The sequence below is a fragment of the Phacochoerus africanus genome, chromosome 4, assembly GCF_016906955.1.
Source record: "Phacochoerus africanus isolate WHEZ1 chromosome 4, ROS_Pafr_v1, whole genome shotgun sequence".
In the NCBI taxonomy this organism is placed as follows: Eukaryota; Metazoa; Chordata; class Mammalia; order Artiodactyla; family Suidae; genus Phacochoerus; species Phacochoerus africanus.
Window position 1 is genome coordinate 77,651,070 of NC_062547.1, and position 18,596 is coordinate 77,669,665.

The following is an 18,596-nucleotide window of genomic DNA, read 5'->3' on the forward strand; positions in this document are numbered from 1 at the left end:
TGCAGGAATGGATGACTTTATTGCTAAGCCTGGTGACCACCGCCCTGTCCCTTAGGTCCTCCTTAGGCGGCTGTGCTGTCAGCCATCACTCCGTCGATCCAGGCCACGTAGCTCGCCAAGCGCGTGTAGATGCCGGGTTTCTTGCGGTTGCCGCAGACTCGGGAGCCTGAGGTAACCACGCCCTCGGCCACACCCCCGCACACCAGCGGGCCTCCGGAGTCGCCCTGCGTGGGGCGGGGGCTTGAGAGCTGGGTCCAGGTCAGGCTCCACCTGAACCTGCTGCAATTCCGCTCATCCCTACAGCCCCAACCGGCTCTCTCGCTCAGCAATCTTCCCAGGCCCAGCCCATCAAGGCGCCGCCTCCCAACTTTCAGCTCTGCCCCTCAAGCTTTACTCTGCCCTTTGTCCGAGTTCAGCAGCCCCCGCCTCCGACCCTGCCCCATTCCTAGCCCTCTCCATTCTCGCCCTGGCTTTGTCTTTATCTGCACCCTCTCCCAGATCCCACCTCCCCTCTCAACTCTGCCACGCCCACCCAGCCCTCACTTCTCAGGCCACGCTCACGCTGTAGAGCCTGGCCACTCTCTAAGCTCCCCACATGCCCGCCCCCTCTCGGCCCTCCCGCCCTCGCACCTTGCAGCTGTCCCGACGGTTGCTCTCCGCGCACATCATGCGCTCGGTGATGGTGCCATCGTGGTACGTGCGCAGGTTGCAGGTGGTGCGGTCCAGCACCGGTAGGAGCAGGTGCTGCAGACGGTCAGGCCGGCGGCCAGTGTGACTGACCACTCCCCAGCCGGCCACGTCGCAGAGCGTGCCGGCTGGAACCTCGTGGTCCTCTCGTTGCCAGGCAAGGGGCTGCACGGCAGGGCCCAGCTCGGCCTTCTCGGAGAGCTGAGAGTGGGGGCGGAAGCGAGCGTTAGGGGCAGCGCAGCCCCCAGTGCAGCTGGAGGGACTGCGGCTAGACTTAGCAGACCTTCAGCAGGAGGAGATCGTGGTCGATGGTCTCAGGCTGGCTGTCTGGGTGGGGCACGGCGCGGAGCACATCGTACAGGCGCTTCGAGGGCTCGGGCTGCGACAGGGAGTGCGCACCCAGGAGAACCTGCAGCTTCCCCTCGGCCCTGGAAGTGGAGTGGGCTCACATCAGAGCCATGTCCCCACCCGACCCCCAATTCCCCCATTCCACTCTTGGTCCTGGGCCACTCACACGTCCTCCAGGCAGTGTGCTGCACTCAGCACCCACTGGTCAGACACCAGGAAGCCTCCGCACACGTGCTTGCCATTCACCTGCACCGATGCCATGTAGGGCCTCTCGTGGGACTTGGCCTCCTGGCCACCCAGGATCCGGCCACGGGGCTGTGCCACTGGAGGATGCAGGTCCGCGTGAGGGTGACCGCAGCCCAGACCTCAGATTCCCTCTAAGAGAGCGGCTCTGGCACCCTCAGACTAAAATTCCTTCCTTGGGATCCTCCCCACAGAGTTGCAAACGCTGGGGGCCCAGGGAGGGATGCTGAAGAAGACAGACCGGGAGGTGGGGAGTGACAGTCTGGGGCAGACTCCGCGTACCTACACACTGGGCCCTAGAACTTCAATATAGGCACAGACAAGTGGGGCTGATCAGACCCAACATCCTGCCAGCCGTTTGCTCCCAGCCTGGGCTTTCTGTTGTAGAACCAGAGGCTCTCTGAACTCACTAGATTCAAAGTTTTGAGAATTGCTTGGTTTTCAGAGCCTTCTGTTCATGTGGACCCTGCCCCCTCTCTGCCCACCTAGTGGGGCTGGAGGGCCATCCTCTTGAGCGGAGGGGTCCATGGCTGACTGCGCTGCAGGCCAGGGGCCCCCAGCTGGCACCCCAGTCCTGGGTCCACTCACCACATACAGCTGCTCCGAGGAGGATCAGGGCTGCCAGGTGCCCGGAGCGGTCTGCCATGATGCTGCTGTGGCCTCAACAATGGCCCAGGGCAGGGCTCTGGGGTTCTTTTATGAGGGTGGAACGGGGGGGGGGGGGGGGGGGGCGGGAGCTCCCACAGGTCCTATCTGCCAAGTGGGCAGTGGCCCAGCTGAACAAAGGGAAACAGTCCACGCCCTTCTCCACCCCCCCACCCCCCCACCCCCGCCTCCCCCGCCACAGTGCTGTGATTATCTTCCCCTGGACTTTGTACCAAGAGTAGATGGGCTGCTGGACCTGCCTGCCACCTCTGTCATTCTGTGGGAACAGCCCCTCAGGATGGGCGGTGGGCAGAGCAGAGGGATGGACCCACCCACCCACCCCCCCCTGACCCCCAGCCCAGTCTCCCAGAGTGCCCTTCCAGCCCCAGAGTTTCGCAACAGCAGCTGGAGAGCAAGCCCAGTTTGTAAACAACCCACTTCCTCATTTTCTGCCCCTCCCTTCTTTCCCTTCCTCCTGCAACTTGGAGCTGAGGTTGGGTGGGGGGGAAGGTCATCCAACACCCTTGTCCCCATTGCTGTGACTCTGGGGCTTGACACCCTTTAAGTAGAATATTGTTGATGAGTAGGGACAGCTGGAAAGATTGTTGTATACAAGTGACAGAAAAATGGAGTGGAATGGGGTGGAACCTTCAACAAGAAAATTTAAATGGAAAGTTTATGGGTCTACCTTCAGGTGTAGCTTAATCCAGGCACCTGAACAATGTTTTGGTTCTTTTTTTCCTCCTTGATGGGTTTTCTCCTCACCAGTCTCCCCTGTTGTGGCCTCAGGGGCCCTAGACTCAGACCAATGGCCCAGTTATTCCCTCTGCCAATTCCCCATCACTCTAGCCAGCATCTCAAGGCTGCCTCTGATTGGTTGAGTTTGGATCTCATGCCCCTAAAGCAGCCATTGTGGGTTGGCAAGTTCTGATGAGCAGAACCTGGGTCACATGGTTCTCTGTAAGCTGGGGATGGTGGGTCAACATCTCATGAACCTATTTGGGGGAGATGCTGTGTGTAACCACAAGGGTGGGGAGGACCGTGAACGTCCCCAGGGGGAACAGTGCATGGTATTTTCTCCTTTCCTTCTTTTTTCTTCATGGTGGACCATTTCACACATACAGAGAAAAATAGAAAACAGCATAACAAATGCAATTTGTTAGACCCTAAAATGTTTCCTTGCTCAAATCAGAAACTCTAAAACAAAAGCCCATTGGAATGTGGAGTGCAGATTATGTAAGTAAAAGGATTGGAAATTGCAGCAAAATTTGGAAATTATCCAAAAAGACAGAATGGTTCAGTAAATAACCCTGCAGATCCTGGGATGCTTTGTTGACATGGAAAGACCACCAAGATATCGTATTAAGTGGAAAGAGCAGTTGTAGGGCAGTGGGTCACCTGCCTGAGCAGCTGGCCCTTGTGGGGAGAGGTGTTCTGAGGACAACCTTAGGGAGAAGCTGGAAGGCAGAGGGAATAGCACTAGTTAAGACCCTGAGGTGTCCCAAGGCAAAAGGTTGGGGAAGTGGAGGAAGGATTGTTTCCATACCCAGTGAGGCCGAGACTGGCCTGGACCCCAACCCCTGACTGGGTCCTCCCCAGACAGCGCCTCAGTCTTCCCCATGGGGAACTGAGAATCAGAGAAACAGTGAGCAATTTGCCCAAAGTCACAGAGCTGGGACTCGAACCCAGGCTCTGGAGCATGACTTTACAGTTCTTTGCATCTCCACTTCCTCGCCTATAATACAAGGCACTTATATAAGAACTACATTAGGGGCTGGAGCCAGAAACAGATGAGTGAAGACTTGCAAAGACTCAGAATGATCCTTGTGACTCAGAATGAACACCTGCTATAGTGCTTTGCATTCTTGCCACCTGCAACAAGAGTCTAATGACATTTTATAGGAGGGGAAGCCAGAAATGGCTACTGGTATCCTTTAGTGAAGTATGAGGAAGGGACTTTTTATCTTGGTGCACTAAATTTGCTGCTACTTGGTAGCAGCGTACTCATGACATGCTCAAGACATTCACCTGAGGACTTCTGACACTCAGTTGCACAACCAACAAACACCCAGGCACATTCTACAAAACAGGGTTTTTATTGTGTCAGATGCTGCATGATGCTGCATGGGAAGAGCCCAGTCGGGGGGAGTGGGGTAACAGGGGCCGCCTTTCTAGAGGGTCCTGCCCACAGGGATCCTGGGGTGGAGAGGCGGGCTGTCATTATCACCATAGCGTCGGATAATGGAGTTGATCCAGTCTGCAAACTTGGCGGTGGAGGCAAAGGTGTCTGGGAAGAGCCCAGAGCCACAGCCCCCCCGGATGAAGGAATCTATCCCCTGGACCAGCCCGTTGCAGACCAAGGGCCCGCCGGAGTCCCCCTGTGGAAGCAGACAAGTTTGGGAGGCTGGGCTTTCAGGCCCCACCCTAACATCCCCACCCACTGCCCTTCAGGAGCTGGAAGTTCTTCCAGGGGTCTTGGTTGCTGCAGCCTGGGTGGGAGCAAGGGGTGGGTTGTGGGAACGCAAGATACGTACAAAGCAGATGCCAGCCTGCCGGCCTGGTACCAGGGTGCACACATTGGTGGGGCGGCAGAGGGCTGTCACCACAGTCACATTGAGCTGCTGCAGGACTCGGGGCGGTGGCCGGTTCGTGCCCAGCTGGCCCCAGCCCATGGCCAGACATCGCACCCCTTCCCCCACGCCTCGGTCCTGAGCAGGTAGCTGGGCCACCTGCACGTTGCTATTGATGAAGGCAAATCTGTTGAGCTGCAGCAGGTTGTACAGAGCAGTGGCAGGTCACAGGAGGCAGTGAACAACCTTCATCTTTCTGGGCCCCAAGTTTTCCCCCACCCAGGGCTCCATCATGGTCCTGGGATATCTGAGAGCCAGATACCCACCCTGCAGGATGGTTCCCACCCTTTCCTGTCTGTAAAGTGCGAGCAGCCACTGTGACCCAGGGCATCCCCAGACATGTTTTGAGTCCAGTAAACAGTAGGTACTCAAGAAAACAAAACTATGGGTAACACCACCAGCAATAAAGCCATTGTTCTAGAACTTTACAGAAAATAACCATAGCTATTCAAGCAGTGGGGAAGGACAGTTCTCTCCCTCATCTCCTATTCACATGAACGTGGAGAATTTTGACCCCATTTCCACGGACCAAGAGGTCCCTGCACCTCATCCCTGTGGGCTCCAGAAATACTATCCTTATTGATTGACAGTTGCTCAGAGCTTCCCTGCTGTCCTGGCATCTGACTTATTTCCGTCTCACAGAGGGGAAGACTGAAGCACAGAGAGATGGGGGGACACCAGGCCTGTCCTCACCGTGTCCCCAGTCTCCTGCCCGTGCTCCGCCCTCCCCAAACTAACACGAGCCTTTGCTCCTGCCAGTTCTTCCCCACCCCCGCCTCGCACCTGGAGAACCACAATGTCGTTCCGCAGGGTCATGGGGTCGAAGCCGTTTTCAAAGACCCGCTGGATTCTGAACTTCTGCCGGGTGGACTCGCCCCGTCGCAGGTTATGTGCCCCCAGCACCACGCGCACGGACCGAAAGTTTCTGGGGCAAGAGGAGGCGATTGGGTCGCCACCCGTGCGGGCGCAGGCGTCCCGTAGAGCCGCACACCTCGGCCGAGGCCCCCACCCCCGGCCCCGCGAAAACTGGAAACTGAGGTTGCGGGGTGGGGGGACACTCACAAGCCGTTCAGACAGTGCGCGGCTGACAGGACGAAGTTCCGCGCTATGAGGGTGCCGCCGCAGAAGTGGCTTCCGCGCCGCTGCAGGGACGCCATGAAGGGCCATGCGTGTGGCCGGGCCGGCCGGCCCCCCACAATCTCCGAGGCCAGTGCGGGGCCTGGGGGCGCAGGCGGTGGGGGCGGTGAGCCGCGCGGAGGAGCCCCGCCAAGGTCAGTCAGCCAGTGAACCCCCACAAGGCAGCCACCCTGTCCCTAGAGGGGAGTGGCCTGCATGGTCCCCCTGCAGGGTGCAGCTAGAGCTTTAGACTTCACCCACTTCAAGTCCCCGGAGGGTGCCTAGAGATCCCCACCTTCCCACCTCACGACTCAGAACCTATCTCCCCCTCACCCCAACTGTCACTCCCCATGAGGATGAGGGACAAAGAAGGTGCAGAATAAGAGGAGAGGCAGGACTGGATGCCCTTGGGAGACCCGCATGGCCCCCACTCACCGCCCAGCAGCAGGGTCAGTAGGACCGGGGCCAGGGCAGGGCTGGAGGGTCTGCAGCTCTGGGTCATGATTGGGCTGGGGCAGCAGTGACTCTGCTCTTGGAGTCCCCTTGCCCCTCTTATAACCCCCCTGCCCCGAGGCCGTTGAGGTTGCCCCATGGTGGGGCCAGGTGCCCCCACTTCCTCTCTGCCCTCTCCCAGTGCAGGGGATGTGGGGGATGAGGGAGTGGTGGGAAGAATCCGGGAGGAGGACAGGAGCAGGGGGCCAGGCTGGCTCCAGAAGGTCACCAGATAAAACTCAGGACGCACAATACAATTGGAATGTCAGATAAACTTTTTTAAGTGTAAGTATATCCCAAATATTGCACAGCATATACTGATCTATATAAAGTCAGTCTTTATCTTTCCAACATTCAGAATTAATGAGCTTCCTGTGTTTTTGCTAAATCTCCCCAACCTAGGCCCAAAGGACTTGGCTGGGATGCCCACGTGCCTCGGTTTACCCAGGTCCCTGTAATAATGGCAGCCCCCCAGCACTGTCCTGACATTTGGAAGGCATGGCAGGGCCTGCTGGGTCCCCATTTAAGAGGGGGAAACTGAGGCACAGTGAGCCACCACCCCCACCCCCTCCGCCCCTGCAAACCACCTACCCAGTGATGTGGTGGGGGAGCTGGGGTTCAAACTCAGATGTCCACAGGTCACAGCAGGAAGGTAACTTGCTACCTCTTCTTCCAGCCTTGGGTCTCTCTCTTGGGGCCTGATTTCCACCTTTTCTTTGGTTGTGGCTCCTAACAGGGAACTCATTGCCACCCAAGGCTCAGTCTCTGGTGGCCCTCAGAGGTTCTGGGACACCTCCCCCCCCCTGCTTTGAGCTTCTCTGAAGCCACTTCCAGCCTGAGGCAGTGGAAAAAAATTCCCACCCAGGCCTGGCAGCTGGACCATGGCTCTCCATCCAAGTTTGAGAGCTTTGGCCAGACCTTGGAAGAACTTAAGCCAACAGTAGAGATGGGGTCCGTCAGGGCCAGTTCCCAGCCCAGGGGCCCCTGTTCCCCTTCCCACCTCCCCCCGGCGGCTGCTCCAGCTGCAACGGCCATAGCCAAGGCTGTCGCAAGAAGCAACGTTCTCCTGGCTTGGAGCAGGGTTCAGGGGAGGGAACCAACGGATCCATCTGCAGAAGCAGGCAGGCGGGGGGCACCCAGGGATGCCCAGAAGCAGGCTGGGGCTGAAGTCCAGTTTGTCCCTGGGCCCCCTTGGTGTGTGGCCACAGGCAGGTGAACCCCTATCTCTCTCCAGTACACAGCAGACGCTCAGTGTCCACCCTTCGTCCCTCCCCTGGGCTGAGGCACATCAGCCCGTCTCAGCTCCCTTCCTTCTCGATTGAGTTACAGCCACCATAGAGCACATGTTATTTATTTTTTTCAATGATGATTTTTATTTTTTCCATCATAGCTGGTTTACAGTGTCCTGTCAATTTTCTACTGTACATCAAGTTGACACTCACACATAACATATATACATACTTTTTTCTCATTATCATGCTCCATCGTAAGTGGCTAGATATAATTCCCAGTGCTATACAGCAGGATCCCATACAGCACTTGTTAAATGCCTGCTGCATACACAACCTGTTTCCAGTCTTGGGGTGGGGCAGGATGGAGGAGGTCCAGTCTTTGGGGGATGTGCCTCAGGCAGGGAGATTTAACCAAAGCTGCTTCTATTGAGCACCACCTGTATACTCCATTCTCAGTGGTTATAGAGATTAAGCACCTGGCTTCTGGGTTCAGAGGGTGGCGTGGCCACTTGCCCACCATGACTTCATGCTACAAACAACTCCGTGCCTTGGTTTCCTCATCTGTAAAATGAAAGTGGTGATAGGACTTCCTGGTGTGGCTCAGTCGTAACGAACCCGACTAGTATCCATGAGGACGCGGGTTCCATCCCTGACCCCCTTCAGTGGGTTGAGGATCCGGTGTTGCTCTGAGCTGTGGTGTAGGTCATAGACACAGTTCAGATCCCGTGTTGCTGTGACTGTGGCATAGGTTGGCAGCTGCAGCTCTGATTCAGCTTTTTAGCCTGGAAACTTCTATATGCTGTAGGTGCAGCCCTGAAAAGCAAAAAAAAAAAAAAAAAAAAAAGTAAAACAGAAGTGATGATAATCAGTCGCCAACTCACAGGATTGTCCCAGGATTAAATGAATGAACTTTTGTGAAGTTCTTCAGTAAGAAAGTGAGGTCCTTGAGGGTCTGTTAACCATTAACCACCCCCTGGAGGGCAGGGCCAGGCATCTGGGGGAGCCTGATTCACCATCAGAGTGTGATGACGAGGCAGCGGCACCTCGCTTGATCTTTGTTAAAGGAAAACGACACTCTGAGTGTCCTTCCCACTGCTGGAGGCCAGGAGACCCCGGAGCTGTGGGGAGTGGCCCTGCTCTCCCCAAACATCCTGTTTATTATTTTTTTCTTTCTTTTTTTTTTTTGATTTTTAGGGCTGCACCCGTGGCATATGGAGGTTCCCAGGCTAGGGGTCTAATTGAAGCTACAGCTGCCGGCCTACACCACAGCCACAGCAACGTCATGTCTGAACCGTGTCTGTGACCAACATCACGCACACAGCTCATGGCAACGTCGGATCCTTAACCCACTGAGCAAGGCCAGGGATCAAACCCGCAACCTCATAGTTCCTAGTTGGATTTGTTTCCGCTGCGCCATGAGGGAACTCCTGTTTATTATTTCTATTTATTATTTCTGTGGGTTTGTCCTTCCCTGAATCTGCACAACCCCAGCAAATCCACCCGTGGCTCCAGAGCCCCCAACCTTAGCTCCCCTTCTTGGGTGTGATCTTTTTTATTTTTGTGGCCCCACCTGGGGCATACGGAAGTTTCCCGGCCAGGGATTGAATCCAAGCCACAGCTGCATGCCAGATCCTTAACCCACTGTGCAGGGGATCTGAACCCATGCCTCAGCAGCTGCCCCAGCCACTGTCATCAGCTTCTTAACCCACTGTGCCATGGCAGGAACTCCTTGGGTCTGATCTTTGCTGGACAGAACTTTTCCTCTGACTCATCATATTCTCTTTCTCTCTCTCACACACACACACACAAGCACACACGCACGCACGCACATCTTTGCTGGGCAGAACTTTCCTGACTCATCATTCTCTCTCTCTCTCTCTCTCTCACACACACACACACACACACACACGCTGATGGAAAATAGAAAACACCCAGGGCTGTTTTGTCTGAGTCTTTGAGTTCCCATCAATGGCCTCAATCCAACATTCCCTCCAGCAAACCTCATTTACCTCCAATGCTGGGCACCAGAAGTCCCCCTGGGCTTTTTATAGCTATCACTTCCCTCCTTAAGCCCCTGGGAAATGTGGGGAATTCCCAGCATTCCCCAACACTGATTGGCATACACTTCCCAGGATTCGGACTTGTCCCTCATCTCAACACATGCTAGCTCCTGATGGTGCTGTAAATCAGTCTCAGCTCCTCCCCTGGGGTGGTTAGCTGAGGTGTCACAGGCCAGGGAATTCTGGCTCTTGCTTGAATTTGCACGCTGCCACCAGGTGGCAGCAGAGTAAATCTATAACAAAAGAGCTGCCTTCCAGCTCTGCTGTGTCCCTCCTGTGAGCTGGTGGGTGGGGTCCTTCTCCCTGAAACTCAGTTGCTGCATTCCCCAGCCACTTGTCTTCTCCGCAGCTGGCCAATGACCCCTACCTCTGCCTGGCCTTAGCCCTCTCCTCTAGACAGTTCATTCCAGAGCCCTGCCTGCCCTGGCCCACCCCTTCCTGACCTGCCACCTCCCTCACACACCTTGCCTTGCTGTCCCCCACATCCCCAAGTTTGCCCTGACACAGGGCCCTTGCACTGCCTGTGCCTTGCCTGGCAAGCCTTCTCCTTTCGTTCCTGTTCTCACATTAGGGGTCAGCTCAGGCGTTGCTGCCCCCTCCAGGTTGCCTCCCTGATAGCCTTTCTGCTTCCTGGCTGGCTCAGGAGCCCCACAGGCCCTGGGCACATCCCATGTTATGACAGCTTGGTCCTCAAGCAGCTGCAGAGCTGGGGGACACAGAGCCAGACAGGACACCCCCAGCCCCAAGGCCAGGGTGGGGCTCCTTGGACACTTCTAGGAAATGTCTAGGGTGACTCCATTTTCCAGATGTGGAAACTGAGGCACAGAGATGGCAGTAACTTGCCCAGGGTCACACTGGCAGGGCTGGGTTAGACCCCACATTTTTGGGCATCTGGGGAGTGGGCTTCACTGTGACCTGGGGCCTCCTCCAGCCTCCAGGCCTCTGTTCCAACCCCCACCCTGTGTTCAGGGTTTGGGGACTGGGATGCTGAGGACCCTGGGCCCTCTCCCCCACATCTTCCTGTGGGAAGGACACACAGGAGTCAGGGGGCATTTCAGCTTTTATTGACAGCTCAGTGGGGCTGGAGCCAAGGGCATGGGGGTTCAGGGGGTGGTCACAGGATCAGAAGCAGACCTGCCGCCTCTGTCCACAGCTCGGCCTCAGCGCCTGTGGGGGTTCTGGTTGGGGGCTCCAGGGCCGTCCTCGCCCCCCACGCTCCTCAGCACAGAGTGGATCCAGTTCACGTAGAGAGCAACCCGGGCAAAGAAGTCTGGGAACTGGCCAGTGGCGCATCCCCGGATGACGAAAGAGTCCACGCCTTGGAGGACGCCGTCGCAGATCAAGGGGCCACCCGAGTCCCCCTGGGGAGGGGGCAGGTCGGTCATTCACCCAGCCTCGGGCCCAGCATCAACGGGGCTCCCTCAAGGGAAGGGGCCATTTAAGGACGAAACCTTTTCAGTGTGAGGTTTCCTTTAAGGCACATGGGTGAGAGGGAAATGAGGCCCCTGTGGGGGAGAGTGGGCATTTATTGGCCCCTTGCTGTATACCTGGATCCCAGGATTCTGGGTGTGGCCCCTAGAGCAAGGCTGGATGGGTAAACCCACACCTCCCCCAGGTTCGACAGGAGCACCCACACTGGGCTGAGGCAGTTCCACAGGTCACCCTGCAAACCCTCGCTGAGAGTGTGCCCACCTTCCAGATGGGGGCCCCGAGCCCAGCCTGCCACAGCTCAGTGAGGAGAAGGCAGGATTGGGCCCAGCTGTCCGCCCACTCCCTCCCCTGGTGGGCCCTGGAGCCCCCTGCAGGTACATACGAAGCAGATGCCAGCACTGCGTTGGGGCACAAATGTGCACACGTTCTGTGGCCGGCACAGGAAAGTGACCACGGTAACATTGAGCTCCTGCAGGACCCGGGGCAGTGGCTCAAGGGTGCCCAGGCGGCCCCAGCCCATGGCCAGGCACCGGGTGCCATGGGGCAGCAGCTGGTCCTGCTGGGGGAGCTGGGCCACAGCGACCTGGGTGTTGAGGGTGGCCGGGCGGTCCAGCTAGGGCAGAGGGTGGTAGGTAGGTAGTGAGCCCCCAGCTCCAGGAGCCTCCTCCACCCACTGACCAGCTCAAAGTGCTTCCACGGGTCTTTGCGCCTGCTCTTCCTTCTGCCTGGCCCCTCCCCTGCCTCAGGCTCTACCTCGGTGGTCACCTCCTCCAGAGAGTCTGCCCTGGTCCTTCTCCAAACCTTCCAGGGTTCAGTTTTGCCTTCTGAGACCATGAGCCTCCCCTTGGCAGCTTTGGTCACTGTTGCATTCATTCACTTACACAGCATTTATTGAGTACCAACTGTATGCTTGGTCCTGTGCCAAGCCCTGAGAAGCTACTCTTTTGGGGTGGTAGGGGGTATAGTCAAGGAAGATATAGACCTGGGTGAACAGTGAATCGGGGGCGGGGGCAGCTATCACTCAAGTATTGGGGGAGGGGAGGCCTCCCCGAGAAGCCAAGTTTGTACCAAGGCTGGGGTGCGGGGACACAGCTGGGCAGAAGTGGGGAGGCAGCAGGTGTCCCACATGCTGAAAAGTGGCAAATGGCTGTCTCCCCAGCAGGCCATCGGTATCCCAGCCATGTCCCACACCCCCGGGGCACAGCAGGAACCGACTGCGACCTCGAGGCCCTGCTGGCCCCACCCACCCACCTGCAGGAGGAGGACATCGTTGAGCTTTTGCTGTGGGTCATAGTTGTTCTCAAATAGGCGGGCGATCCTGAAAATCTGCTGGGTGGGCTCTGGGGTCTGCAGGTTGTGGGCCCCCAGCACCACATTCACCCGTGTGGGGTTCCTGCGGGTCAGGGCGCTCATTGTTTGTCCCTTAGCCCCTGAGCCCCACCTGCACCCCCCCACCCCTTCCTGAGGATGCAGCCCCTCAGTGCCTCCCCACCGCGGCCCCAGGGAGACCCCACTGCCCCCTCGGCATCGCGCCCCAGGGGTTGGACCCCTGACTTGAGCCTCACGCTCCTGGGGCATGGCAGGGGAGGGGGGCGTGGCAGGTGGGAGAGCAGGGGAGGTGCTGCCCCATTTGGAATGGGAGGGTTGGGCAGATGGAAAGGGTGAGACCAGGTGAGGTGGGGGCTCACCCTGGACCAGGGCCACCCCACCCCGCCCCGCCCCCATGCAGGCGCACTCACACGGTGTTCAGGCAGTGGGCTGCGGTCAGCACGAAGCTTGGGTGGATCAAGGTGCCCCCACAGAAGTGGCTGTTGGGGGGCCAGGGCAGTTGCAGCGATGCCACATAGGGGCGTGAGTGGGGCTGGGCTTCCTGCCCACCCACGATCTCCACGGCCCGAGCTGCACCTGGGGATACCTGGGTCAGCAGCCCTCACCTGACCTGCCGACCCAGGGCACCCAGTGGGGGAGAGCAGAGCTGCAGTGGGACCCCCAGGCCCAGGACCCCTCCGAGCCTCTGTTTCCCCATCTGCAAATTGTGGATCCCAGAGAGAGGCTGGGGTCTGCTGGAGGAAACGGGGCTGTGCTTCGGGACAGTTAGCACTGGGGCCAGAGAGCCCAGTGGTCATTATCATTATTATTCCTGAAGGTTCCCCAGCCTGGAGGTCAGAAGGTTTTTAAGGAGCTGGGGTGGGGAGCTGCACATTTTCCAGATGAACAAACTAAGGCCTGGAAAAGCGTCATCGGGGGTGAGGGCAGAGGGGCTCTCTAACTTCTATTCTTCCTCGACGCCGGCAGCATTCATCCTCTGACACACTTATTCGTGCATGCACACTTACTGAGCTTGTGTGTGCCAGGCACTGTCCTGGAGTTCTGCCCTAGGACACCTCCCCAGGGCAGGGGTTGGGGGAGGTCTAGGTTTCGTCCAGTTTGCAGATGGGGAAACGGAGCTGAATAGCCCAGGGCTCGCCTTGCTCTCATGCTCCCCTCTGCTTCATCCTGAGCAGCCAGCGGAGGCCTGCTCGGCCTACCTCGGTCTCCCCATCTGAGCTGTGGGGGGCATTGGACTGGCTGGTGTGGGTGGACACTCCCCTTAATCCGATGGGCCTAGGCAATGGGACAGACGGACACGGACCCCACTCACCACCCAGCAGCAGGGCCAGCAGGACAGGGGCGAGGGCAGGGCTGGAAGGTCTACGGCTTCGGGTCATGGTCGGACAATTCCCCCTGCTGGCTGCCCCCTCTTATAGCCCTGATTCAGGAGGCCGTTGGGTTGCCCCACACTGGGGCCGGGCATCCCCACTTCCTTCTTCCAGCTCTGGGGTCAGAGCTGCACCCCAGGAAGGACGAGGGGCTTCAGGCTCTGGGCTCTGGCCCCTCAGAGAGGTGTGGGAAGCTAGGTGGTGGCCACCTACCTCATGCAAGCAGTCCTGGGGCCGGCAGGGCAGGGGGCTGCAGCCCTCAGAGTGACACAGGCCCCCACTTCCCAGGGGACACTGCCTCCCCCCTCAGGTCCCCACAGCCCCAGCAAGGCAGGATGTTGCCGGCAATTGCAGGGTCTGGAGGGAGTCCACTCAGCAAGCCAGAAAGGGAGGGGTCTCAGCCAGGGGCCTCCTGAGACCCACAGGAGCATCTGTTCTGACTCTGTCTGGGGCATTTGCTTTTCCCTCTAAGGCAGAGCTCTCACTGGGGGCGGTTCCTCCCCCAGCGGACAGACAGGGACACCTGTAGTTATCACGGCGCCGTCAGGGGGCTCCTGGCATCACGTGGTGGGGGCAGTGATGCTGGCTCACCCCTCAGAGCCCAGGACTGCCTGGCATAGAGGATGCTCTAGCCCCGTGTCAGTGGGAGTGGTGGTGAGGCAGGGGTTCTGGTGCAGAGGAGACATGCATTTATTTATGGACTTATTCATAACTGCCTCATTATCATGAAAAACGTTGACCTACAGAAACATAGATAGAAGAGCTCACTGAATTGGAGGCCAAAAAACAAGTGTTTCAACTTTTTCTTTTGAGGTCATTTCATGTTTACAGAAATCCACAGGATTCCCGGATTTGCAGCCCCAGCTTCCCCGGGGCCACATGGGTCCCCTCCACAGGCCTCTGCAGTGCACAACCAGGACCCCCTTACGTCTCCTGGCATTGGAGCTCTGTTCCTCGGGCCCTTTCTTTGGCGGAGGACTGGGAGGGGTCCTGGGAAGGGCCCCCACGCTAAAGGGGGTCTCTGTCCTTGATAGGAAGCGTGCAGACTCCGGGTCCCTCTGTCACCAAGTGACCTTTTCCCCCCTGGGATCCATGAGGATCTTCTGGGGGATCTTCTGAGCCAAGAACAGCCTGACCTGCATTCTGCCCCTGAGGACTCCTGCCAGTAGCGGCGCCCACCGGCTCCCTATCCCTGCTCCTCTGCTCCCCTGCTCCTCAGGCGAGCACTTGGAAATGGCCCCTAGGCCCCCAGTCAGCGCCCAACAGGCACCCACAGAAACCCTGAGTTGCTGTTGAGTTTCAGAACTGGTTTTTCTCATTGGCTGAGAACATCTTTGCAACCAACCCAGGGAGGGCAGGCTGCTTGGTGCCTCAGTTTCCCAACCTGTACAGTGGGGTGGTCCACCCTCCCAGGCGACCGTGGGAGGAGTCTATCCGTCAGGTCTCTGGAAGGTGCTGGGCACACAGTGAGGGCAAGGGCAGTGCATGTGCCAGCCTGGGTACTGGGAACTGTCACTGTCACCCTGTCACACCCTTACCTTTACTGCCATGCCTCTCTGCAGTCTCTGCTTAGTCCACTCAGCACCTGGGCTGGGTCAACCCGCGACTTCCTCAGACCCAGGCTCCTCTGGGAGCAAGCAACGGGCGGTTACACTCCAGGCTCCGGAGCCGCTTGCCTGGGCTCAAATTTCTGCTGTGCTTTGTGATTCTGGGCGGGAAATGCCACCTCTCTGGGCTTTGGTTTCCCCATCTGTTAATAATGGCAGCGATGGGAACATCCCCATCTCAGGGGTTAACCTACCTGATACAGGTAAGAGCTCAATTAAGGAGTTCCCTCTCTGGTGCAGTGGGATCAGTGGCATCTCTGCAGTGCCAGGATGCAGGTTCGACCCCCAGCCCAACACAGTGGGTTAAAGGATCTGGCGTTGCCACAGCTGTGGCATAGGTTGCAGCTGCAGCTCAGATCTGATCCCTGGCCCAGGAACTTCCATATGCAGCTGGGCAGCCAAAAAAAGAAAAAAAGGGCTCAATTAACCCTCAGCTGTTGAAAGGGGACACAGACTCAGCCATGAAAAGGAGAGAAGCCCCGACATTCCTACCACGTGGATGGACTCTGAGACCACGATGCTCAGAGAGAGAAGCAGACACAGAAGGACACACAGTGTGTGGCTCCATGGACGGGAAACGTCCAGAACAGGCACATCCAGAGACAGAGAGTGGGTTCCTATTTGTCAGGAGCTGAGGGGCGTGGTCTGGGGGTGACTACTGATGATGAAGATGGGACTTTTTTTAGGGTGATGGAATGTTCTGGAAATAGCTGTGGTGGTTGTACAACCCTGCGGCTACCAGATACCACCGAACTTAAATGGGTGAGTTGTTCGATATCTGAAGTACATGTCAATAAAACTTTAACCAAAAAAGAAGAAGAAACACTCGAATACAAGCTTGCTAGAATAACTGCCCACTGGCTTGGAGCCAGGAGCTTCCCTGGGGGATCATGGCATCAGCGAAGGCAGGAGGATGGCCCCAGGTCCCCTCTCTGCTCCTGGGGTTGGTCACCTGGCCTGGAGTGGGGGAGTGCAGGGATGGGGAGCTGCCTGAAGGTGGAGGCTTGCATGGTTCTGGGTGGGGAGCTAGGGGTCGTGGGGTGCCCTGGGGTGTGACTGGGAGGGAATCTTCTGGGGCCTCTGGGGGTCGGCTGGCCGGTGGAGGGGAAGTGGGGCTGGAGCTGCAGCCTTGGCCCCTTCCCGCCCCAACCGTAGGTGGCGCAACAGGCAACGGCCTCAGGCCCAGCTGGGAATGGGGCGGGGAGGGGGCCAAGCAGGGCTTAAGTGGACCCGCCCAGCTTGGAGGGGAGGATAGTGGGAGAGGCTGAACTTGGTGTCTCTTTCTCTTTCCCTCTTCTTTCTCAAGGGTGCCGTGTTTGGGGCTACCTGCTGGGACCATATGCCCTTGGACCCAAGCCCCCTGGGGCCTCAGCCTCACCTTCGGAACAATGGGCAGATGGTAACTTGACCTAAGTCCAGGTGGGGTCCCTGGACCATTCTAGGCTTCTGAGCCATGGACGTTCCTCTCCGGGCCTCAGTTTCCCCTTGCAAAACAGGACCCATTATGAACCTACAATTCCACTTTTGGGTACATGTGCAGAACATTGAACATTGGGGTTCAAACAAAACTCACATGTCCTCCTTGCACGGGAGCATCACTCAGCCTGAAAAGGAGAGAAGCATCGACACTCCTATCACATGGACGGACCTGGAGACCACTATGCTCAGGGAGAGAAGGACACACGGCATGGGGTGCCATGGATGGGAAAAGTCCAGAACAGGCACAGTCACAGAGAGTGGGTTCCACGTTGTCAGGGGGTGGGAGTGACTGCTCATGTGGATGGGGCTTCCTTTTGGGGAGAAGAAACGTCTGGAATTAGAGGTGATGGTTGCACAACATAGTGAGTTCTCTAAAAACCACTGAATTGTACACTTTATTATTTTTTTTGTCTTTTTTTTTTCAGGGCCGGCATATGGAAGTTCCCTTGTGGCTCAGCAGTAACGAACCTGACTGGTATCCATGAGGATGCCAGTTGGATCCCTGGCCTTGCTCAGTGGGTTAAGGATCCAGCTTTGCTATGCACTGTGGTTTAGGTTGCAGATGTGGCCAGATCCTACGTGGCTGTGGTGTAGAGTGGCAGCTGCAGCTCCAATTGGACTCCTAGCCTGGGAAATTTCATGTGCCACACGAGCAGCTCTAAAAAGCAAAAAAAAAAAAAAAAAGAATTTTGGAGTTCCCACTGTGGTGCAGCCAGCACTGTCTTTGTGGGGAGGTGCAGGTTCAATTCCTGGGCACAGCATAGTGGTTTAAGGATCCTGTGTTGTCACTGCTGTGGCAGTTTCCACCCCTGGCTAGGGAACTTCCGGATGCCACTGAGGAGGCAAAAAAAACAAAAAAACCCAAAACCAAAAAACAAATTAATTTTCCATTATGTGAATTTTACCTCAATAAATTATTTTTGTTTGTTTTTTTTTTCACCTCAATAAATTATTGAAACAAAAAACCCCAGTCCCTTGGACCAGGACTGTGGAAGGAAGGCCAGGTACACAGCTGGTACGCAGTGAGCCTCAGCACCACCACGAGGATGGCAGTTCTCTGGGCCTCACTTTCCCCTCCTGTAAAACGGCTTGATAGCAACACGACCAACCTTGGTGGCAGGTCATTCTGGGCGACCACCTAGGGCTTCTGGAGGCAGCGGGGGCGGGGGCGGAATGGGAGGCGCCGGGGTCAGGGCAGGGGGCTCGGGGCTCCACGGAGCCGCACACAACCCAGCCGGGGCGGACCTCTGACCCCTCCGAGCCCCTCTCCTCACCGGTGTGCGGGGCGGCAGCAGGGGTTGGGGGGTGGGGAGAGGAGAAGGGCGGAGCTGCGCGATCCCGTTTCCAGGCCGACGGGACGTGCCTCTTAGCGGCTGGGCTTTGTGTTCTCCCCCCCGGGGGAGTCTGCGGTTTCCCTTCTCCCCTCCCGCGGTGGTTGGCCTCCTCTTTCCTTCTGGCCATGTGGCAGGAACTGTCCCTGATCCCGAGCCAGGTGACAGGTGGGCAGCCCTCAGAGCGGCGCCTGGTTCAAATGCCCGGACCCGTCGCAGCCCTACCCCCCGAAGCAGAGGCGACCCCGCGGGGTCCTCGCTCCGTCTGGACCGCAGGCCTTGCGCTCACTCCGCGCTTAAAAATCGCCCGCCCAGGGGGCGAGCTGGCGTTTCAATGGTGGGGGCAGAGGGAGGGTGTTTCCACATCTTCAAAAACCTGTTTCTTTGTGGTGAACTGTCTACCTCCTTTACACGGTTGTTTTGTTTTGTTTACTACTGGGCTCTTGTTTTTTATCTTATCGATTTTAGATGCCCGTTATATATATTCTATTATAAGCACATAAAATAAAAATATGTATATACTATGAATATTAAGTATAATATTCACACAACGGATTTGCTATAATTACATTTTATTGTTATCATGTATTTTAAAA

At 57.2% G+C, this 18,596-nt stretch overlaps 3 protein-coding genes across 4 annotated transcripts; all 3 read right to left on the reverse strand.

Annotated features, from left to right (window-relative positions):
* Positions 1–2,199, reverse strand: CFD (complement factor D). Its single transcript, XM_047777802.1, has 5 exons — positions 1,867–2,199; positions 1,202–1,358; positions 971–1,115; positions 631–888; positions 1–224 (listed from the first exon to the last, which is right to left on the reverse strand). Exons 1-5 carry the CDS (start codon positions 1,922–1,924, stop codon positions 63–65), a joined length of 780 nt encoding a protein of 259 aa, XP_047633758.1. The 5' UTR covers positions 1,925–2,199; the 3' UTR covers positions 1–62.
* Positions 2,200–4,000: 1,801 nt separating this feature from the next.
* On the reverse strand, positions 4,001–6,202 carry ELANE (elastase, neutrophil expressed). 2 transcript variants are annotated; one of them, XM_047777800.1, is made up of 5 exons: positions 6,105–6,202; positions 5,616–5,772; positions 5,337–5,478; positions 4,458–4,688; positions 4,001–4,301 (listed from the first exon to the last, which is right to left on the reverse strand). In XM_047777800.1, exons 1-5 carry the CDS (start codon positions 6,169–6,171, stop codon positions 4,095–4,097), a joined length of 804 nt encoding a protein of 267 aa, XP_047633756.1. In that variant the 5' UTR covers positions 6,172–6,202; the 3' UTR covers positions 4,001–4,094. The 2 variants fall into 2 exon arrangements, with proteins under 2 accessions (XP_047633756.1, XP_047633755.1); XM_047777799.1 differs by lacking the exon at positions 6,105–6,202 and having other exon boundaries at positions 5,337–5,958.
* A 4,299-nt stretch (positions 6,203–10,501) lies between these two features.
* On the reverse strand, positions 10,502–13,592 carry PRTN3 (proteinase 3). The gene is made up of 5 exons (XM_047777801.1): positions 13,526–13,592; positions 12,624–12,789; positions 12,136–12,277; positions 11,267–11,497; positions 10,502–10,814 (listed from the first exon to the last, which is right to left on the reverse strand). Exons 1-5 carry the CDS (start codon positions 13,590–13,592, stop codon positions 10,614–10,616), a joined length of 807 nt encoding a protein of 268 aa, XP_047633757.1. The 3' UTR covers positions 10,502–10,613.
* Between the last annotated feature and the right edge of the window lie 5,004 nt (positions 13,593–18,596).